At 46.7% G+C, this 7,505-nt stretch overlaps 1 protein-coding gene across 1 annotated transcript; it reads left to right on the top strand.

Annotated features, from left to right (window-relative positions):
* The first annotated feature begins 494 nt into the window (after positions 1 to 494).
* LOC135398238 (uncharacterized) lies at positions 495 to 7,505 on the top strand. The gene is made up of 14 exons (XM_064629664.1): positions 495 to 601; positions 702 to 1,009; positions 1,078 to 1,152; positions 1,220 to 1,374; positions 2,722 to 2,830; positions 2,918 to 3,069; positions 3,648 to 3,756; positions 3,850 to 4,004; positions 4,672 to 4,780; positions 4,876 to 5,027; positions 5,309 to 5,417; positions 5,491 to 5,535; positions 5,592 to 5,752; positions 6,225 to 7,505. Exons 1-14 carry the CDS (start codon positions 495 to 497, stop codon positions 6,372 to 6,374), a joined length of 1,896 nt encoding a protein of 631 aa, XP_064485734.1. The 3' UTR covers positions 6,375 to 7,505.

Raw genomic sequence — 7,505 nt, 5'->3', positions numbered from 1 at the left:
TAACGTAGCCAGAAAAATATTTCGGATGAGTTTCAGCGAGAACTCTACACGGCGGAGATAATTTCGCCTTCATTTTTCCTCTTCCAAATGCAGTACCAAAAGTAAGATATCGGGGGGAAGGGGGTTTGACCCCCGAAAACCCCTCTCTGGCTACGCCACTGACGTATAGGGACATCGTGGTGCGGTGCTCCTTGTGCTACGCTTTTCATTGCACAACTAACTTCCTTCCCTTTACTTGCCGCCCGTCCTTTTTTCTCATTTGCGTTATACATTCAAAGCTTGAATCACCTACGGTTCTGTCTGTGTTCACTCTGTCACAACCATGTCCCAACGGTAAACGCAACTGAGCATATCCGGTCTCTCGTACGGCCTTCCTATCTCAACCCGTTATCAGTACTCCGTGGTGGTCATTCACGAGAAGAAGTTTTTAACCGGCAGCGGAAGTGGGTCTATCGGATTGCACTGTTGCAGAGGCAGTATATAAAGATTTGCACATGAGGATGCAGAACAACCACGACGGTGAATCCTCTGAGTTCGCTACAGTTTTTTGGGCGCTGGACATAGCTATGGCGTTTAGGACTCTCCAAACACAGGCGTATTGGTGAGAACTACGTACATGTTGTCTTAAAGTTAGGAGTCTTTAGTCAAAGTTGGGAGTCTAGTCTTTGGAAGTACTTTACTTGTGCCACTGTTGTTGTCAGGTTTCTCCTTGCCGTTGTTACGTCGAGGTCTGCAGCTGATGATGTCTGTCCAGAAGACCTCGATGGTGAACTGTGGGACTGTGGATCATGGGGCTCGTGGAAGACGGTGGAATTCTGCGATGGCCTCTGTGGCGGCGGAAAGGCAAAAACAATGCGAATTCGGAGTTGCACTAACAGCGGACTCAGCTGTACATGCATTGAGGAAGACACTCTGGAGTGTCATGTGAATTGCAACTGGGGCGTCTACAACAGCAAAACTGAGCGCTGCGACTGCCACCTTGGGGCCACCGGTCCGTGCTGCATTAGAGGTAACAACTATAGGTGGAACGGCTTAAAATAAGAATGACTTATGCGAGAAAGTTTCTTTGTACAACAGAGGAGACTACGCAGGCGAAAGGCGATGATACTAGGATTCTCGGAACAGAAATGTTGCGCACCCTTAACGGCGAAGGTAAATATTAAGGGACCCCGTTCTGGTTTTTCTTGTATTTTCCTGGCTCTCTTTTTAACTCTTCTAGTGAAGAAAACGTGCTCTGGGGGAGAAGACTATACTGCTGTTGAAGAGCATCCATCTGAATACCTCGTGTGCTCCAGTGAATCTTCCAGAGTACTGAGGTGCCCCGAATCGGAAGTCTACGACAGCTTCTGGAACAATTGCAAAGAACCAGATCTTGTAGGTTGACTGAGCGACTTTTCGTTTATGCTTTTATCTCGTTCTTGTTCAGCAAAGATGTAACATATCAGGGCTCTCTTGTAAGCAAGGTATTTATCGCGCATCTACTGTGTAAGAATGTAAGAGAAGACACGGCCGTGCGCTAAGTGAAGGAACGAGAAGCAGCGCGAGCGTTGCTGCAGTCATCCGTTTAATTCATAAACCGCAACCAGAAACTAGGAAGATGAAGATGATGAGTGTGTTATTGCCATAAGTTCACCCCGGCTGATAATCACGTCACACTCATCATCTTCATCTTCCTATTGGTTTCTGGTGTCTGGCCGTGTCTTCTCTTACATTCTTACATACTCCTCAGTCACATCATTCGTTTCGTCACATTTTCAGCAGCATACTTTGATTAGCGGCTCTTCTTTTCTTCGTCTTCCTTGGTGTAAATTTATTGTTTCTTTACATTTCTCGTTTCGATTCCTTGTGTTTCGTCCCCTTTATGTTGCTCGTGCTTCCTTTTATGTCCTTTTCTTTTTAAGTATCTTTGTGTCCTTTTTATGTTTCCTTCTTTTTATCGTATTCGTTTACGCCAATTCTCATGATCGCCACCTCAAGAATTTTAATGTGTTGTGATGCTGCTGCGCCTTGTAAGAGATCGGTATTTCCTCTCTTTTTGCGACCACGTTTGCAAGTGTGGTGTAGAACATAATTCGCACATGTAGCGTGCAGCATAACAAACAGTACTCTCTTACGTGGCATTTCATGTGACTACGAAACCCTGTTTCATTCGTCAAGCTGTCTATCAGGAGTCATCGTGCGAAATGTTTTCGCTGTGCGGTTTTCTTGTCACTGTGCAATTAAATTTACAAGAACAGTCGGAGAAAGCAGCCGCTGACGCAGGCCGGCACGATCCTCGCGTGACGTCGGCAATCCCCCGTGCTCTTCTTTGATTCTTTCTTCTCAGCGCTGCGCTGGTTTACGCCACGAGTCTCGTGATCGGCCCTGGCAGGGGGATAGGTGACGTCACGACCTACCCTTCTCCTTCCCACGTTCTCCGATATGCTCATTCCAAGCCTGGAGGGCATTTGAAAGGTGTGGCGGAACAGAGGCCTCACACGCGCGTTGCAGGTCACCCGCGCCCGTCGTTCTTTCGCGGGAGCTCACTTTATTCGTTGCGGAACACGCCGCAGCCAAAAACAAAAATAATATTGGGAGCTAAGTGCTTGAGTGCGGTTATCGCCACTGCCGCGCAAAAAGTTCCAGAATTGACGTAACAATTCGCTGCATACGTACATATGATAACAAAGGTAGCCGAAACGACGACACAAAATGACACTCATAGCACTGTATCTGTTTCAGTGGTCAACCTGCAATATCGAAACGGTTCAGTATGCCAGAGGTTACGTTAATCCAAGAGATGGAGGTCAGATCTGCGACCCCAACAGGAACACGGACGACTGGACGACAGGTATGTGCGAAAACTGTGTGATTTGAGGATATACGTAACCGGCTCGCCAACACTTCATGAACCGCTTTGTTTGTCTGTACCTTGCAGTATTCACCTGCCCTAGCCCTACGGGACAATTCGCACTGCGAGACAACGATAAGTTCTACTTCAACTGCCGCGACAACAGAGTCACCATGAAGCCCTGTCCGTTTAGGACACGCTTCAACCCGTGGACCGCGACATGCGAGGCTCAGAGAATGGCAAGCGAGTTCAAATCACTTCACATTTGACATTGCCCTTTCTATACAGTCTTCGCCGAATTTGCTACTGTTTACCAACTTACTATAGAACTAGTGCTAAGTGAACATTTGTGGTCATCTCATCGAGAAGGCATCCATTCCATAATCCATACCCATGCCGTCTCATCCACCGTGCTACCTCCTCCACGGCGTTGAAATGCTCACTGTGCAAATAAGAGTATGTCATGCCAAAATGGTGCTCAATCAACAATCAGTGGTGGGTCCAGGAAGGGGGGGGGGCGGTTGTGCGATCGCCCCCCCCCAAAAAAAAAACAGCAGGAAAGATAAGGATTTCAGAATGGGCTGAGGCGCGAAAGAAACGACCCAGAATGGCGTAATAGGCCCCACGCGACAGGCATGTAGGATTTCACACGTTACCGGATTCTGTGTGGATAGGTGCAGCTAGATGCACGGGAGTCTGCCTGTATTCCGTGCGTCGGAATTAATACACTGTAGTATGGGAATCAATGTTCTTGATGAGTCTCTTCACTCTCTGGGTGGTTTTGCTATAGCTGATGATGCGCATTTCTCAATTGCAGCATAAGGATTGCCGGATACACGGGCATCGCTACAGAGCGGGAGATATCTGTCCGCATAATGCAAATATGATCTGCGATCCAGCAAAGTCGACAACCCGGTGGTCGAAAAGTATGTCTAATTTCAGTGTTCAGGATGTCTAATCTCAGCCTCGTAGTCGATCCATACACCTAGCGGAAACAGTCATTACCATTTCCCTTCCAGTCTTTGAGTGCCCGCAACCCAACGGCTCGTTCGTGCATCCCGAGGACAACAAGAAGTTCTACTACTGCCAGGAAGGAGCGCCACTGCGTCTCCTCTCTTGTCAGGGGCACTCCATTTTCCTGGAGAGGCTGCAACGTTGCTGGTACCCGAAAGAGGTACGCACACAGGGTCAGACACCTTTTCCGGGATTCCCCCATGTCACTCTCGAAATCATTTTACATTGCGAATTCTGATCCGCCTGACTGCAACAAAATTTGCTAATCACAAGGTCAAGCGGATTTTATTCCGGCTATCACGTTTGCTCGACACAACACAGATGTTTTCATTCTATACACCAGAAGAGAAACTGAGATTCCTTGTCACTCCTCTGTGTCATTGATTCCTTCAAGAGAGTATATGCGCAGTTCTGATTATTAGACATGCACCCTCGAATAAGAAACGATATACAACCGCATTATGTTATGTATGCTATAGTTCGCTGCTTGCTGTGGCTGAAAACACCTGCTGGCTGTAGAAAAACTAGTGTGTAGTGCTCAAGGAAACGAAATCGTTTACGGGCGTGGTGCTCACCCCTAAAACATAGGAATTTTACGAGCTTGCATACTCCTCGTCACTGGTAAGCCTGTCAACTAGAGTGGGACCAGTGAAAACAATAATTTTAAGTAAACTAATCCACTGCGAGAACTCTCACCATCAGTGAGGTCGAGGGGAGGTAAAGTAACACGAGATCAGTCAGGTGACGGTCAGTAACCCTGCCTTTATTCTCATGTTGTTCAGGTGACGTTACGCACATAAAAATACGAAGATTTGTTCCGTACACAGAAGCACGGATGCATAATTCATGGCATGTTTTACGAAGCTGGAGCTGAACACCCGACAGAGGAGCACCTCTACTGTGACCCTCCTCGGAGCACGACGTCTTGGACATCTCGTGAGTCTCTCATGACCTTGTTCTTCAATATTCAAACGAGCTCTCATAGATGATGGCATAACACTTACGTTTCTCCTGTCACTGTTTTCAACAAGATATTGAATGCGACAACGGCGAACATTATTTCGTAAGTGCACAAGACCCGAAGTCCTATTTCGTGTGCAAAAGTGGGCAGCTTCAGCTACACACATGTCCAGGCCCGAGCATGTTCTTCGAGGAGATCAAGGGTTGTGGCCCAATCCCACAAGTGAGTTATTTACTGAGCAACTAGATAATGACGTAATCATTGCATGCTCTAAGGGGTTATCCGCAAATGACAGCACAGCTCATGGGGCATTCTGGAGGGACCGAACCAAGCGTGACATGAAAGCAGCCGCAGAACTATAGGTCCTGGCATGAAATATTTTGTTCACAGCAGCACACGTTTCTTTTTTCTGAACTTTCTCGTGGCGCTTTTCTAGAAACTTGAAGTGAGCCGAAACGATAGCAATCGTTTCCGATCTGAGGATTCCTATTTTCCCCATGCAGGACTCTTACTGCATCATCTCGGATGCGATTTACGCAAGAGGATACATCAACCTTCGGAATCGCTCACAAATATGCGACCCGGATTCAGACACCGTGGATTGGAGTGCCCGTAAGTTCACGATTACGGACCCGACATAGTCATCCATTGGCACATCCTGATTACGTTTTGTAATTCCAATCAGTCCCTAGGACACCTACGCATTTTGGAGTGCCACTGCCCATAGTAGGTAAGTTAAACTTGATTTTTATCAATTTTAAATTTACACCCTGGGACCATTTCCAGATGATCCGAGGACCACATGCGTGGAGCCATATGGCCTGCAACGCGTCAGGAGCGAGCGGTCGGTGTTCATTCAGTGCTCTGAATGGTCGCCCTATCTGCGTCACTGCCGCAACGGATCAATCTACATTGATTACCTCAAGAGGTGCACGTATACGACAAAGGTAAAACGTCTTTTTTAACTCATGGTGATTTATCGCCGCAACCATTTAAAGTGCCACTGCGGATTAAATCTCGTGTCCTAAGAATATATATTGTAACCCACGTGTATTCTACCAAAATGTTCTTTCTCGGTGTGACGTGGAAGTAACATAAACACCACAGCTACTGGCAGTCTTCCAACGTGGGGCAGAGAGCGAAGACAGGTCTCGGTGACGTCACCTACTCTTAGAAAATCCGAAACGAAATTCGTCTTTTGCAAATCAGTGGAAACGAACCAAATATATATATATACTATATATCTTCATCTGTATTTTTATAAATAAATACTTTCTTTTAGTTCGTCGAGGCACTTTAAAGTTCATGTCATGGTTAGCCATGGTTCATTTGCCAGAATGTTTGCAGCGTTTTAGTTTTTAGTTTGTTCTCACTCATGAATACTGAAATCCGAACAGTAACATTTTCTGTTCGTTTCAGGTTCCAGCTAGAAGCAGGTACCATTCTCGACGTGTTGCACAGCGAAACCACCGTCCAGGAACAGAGCAACCACAGATACTAACGTGGCGCCTTGCAAGCCGCACTCCAAATCCAACGCTGCGATCGCCGTTGTTCCAGGATTCCCATTGAGACTCAAACTACCGGGACAAATCGTAGCGTCGATTGATTGACGTAACTGACGTACAGAGCTTCATTCAACCCGACCGTGGAAGTGGCTTTCGATCTTTCGATGACGAAAGCTGCGCAGTGACGCTTGCGTCGACAGAAAAGCTACGGTTATTAGTACGCTAAGCGAGGCCTTTTTGCGTAGATTGCCTCGCGTTATTACCAGAACCAGCGAGTAGAATCGCTAGCTGGAACCGGTGGCGTAGCCAGAGGTTGGGGCGTCCGTTTCGGGGGTCCAACCCCCCACCCCGAAGTCGTGCCTTTGGTATTGCATTTGGGAGAGGGAAAACGAGGGTGATATCCATTTGCCCATGTAAAGTTCCCGTAGAACCTCTCCCGTATTTTTCTGGCTACGCTACTGGCCGGAACAAATGTACATACTTCTAACGTACATGCGTACATAAACGTACACACTTATACATCAACGTTATCATGCCCTGTACTCACCTTTCGCTGATTATCGCTGATTACCGTGCACATCAGACTGATAACAAATGCTGAGCAATTTCTTTCGAGGGCGGATTGAAGCAAAGCTGCGGATACTCGCTACGAAGTTTTAGTACATCGTACGCTGTCGACTTTGCGTACATAAGGGATAGCGTTGATGATTTGGCACACGCACATCACATAAAGAGAGCTTCGCGCAGTGCGCAGAACCACCAACGCTATCTGTTACGTACGTTATCGCCTTTGCGTAGGACGCACTAAAACTCTCTAATGTGTCTCATGATGATCACCGTCCCGTTCACTCTATACGCATGTACTGCTTGCGACATACTTGTCAGAAATCGACAGCTCGCGGTTTATCCTGTCTGAAATCTTCAGGTGTTGGAATATTGTTTCTCCCGACTAATACACTCCCACCCTCATCTTACTACCCACCCTCAAACACGATAATGGTACAGCTAGAAGTGTGTCGCAAGCAGTACATGCTCATTAACATTTGGTTGATGTGTATGGAAGTAACACATTGTTCATGTACCTAATTTATGCTCATATTGCCGAACACCAAAATATTTTATTAGTGGATAATAAAATGTTGAAACAAAATATTAATAATTTGTCACTTGCACAGTGTGGAATTATGTAGCCAAC

Source organism: Ornithodoros turicata, chromosome 1, assembly GCF_037126465.1.
Source record: "Ornithodoros turicata isolate Travis chromosome 1, ASM3712646v1, whole genome shotgun sequence".
In the NCBI taxonomy this organism is placed as follows: domain Eukaryota; kingdom Metazoa; phylum Arthropoda; class Arachnida; order Ixodida; family Argasidae; genus Ornithodoros; species Ornithodoros turicata.
The sequence above is the reverse complement of the archived record's forward strand: the minus strand, read 5'-3'. Positions and strand labels throughout refer to the sequence as shown.

What these genes read in the sequence shown, in the direction of transcription:
- LOC135398238 (XM_064629664.1), top strand. Translation starts at nt 495, where the DNA reads ATGAGGATGCAGAACAACCACGACGGTGAATCCTCTGAGTTCGCTACA. An exon ending in CATGCGAGGCTCAGAGAATG is followed by an intron (nt 3,070 to 3,647) that starts GCAAGCGAGTTC and finishes TCTCAATTGCAG; the next exon opens with CATAAGGATTGCCGGATACA. An exon ending in GTTGTGGCCCAATCCCACAA is followed by an intron (nt 5,028 to 5,308) that starts GTGAGTTATTTA and finishes TTCCCCATGCAG; the next exon opens with GACTCTTACTGCATCATCTC.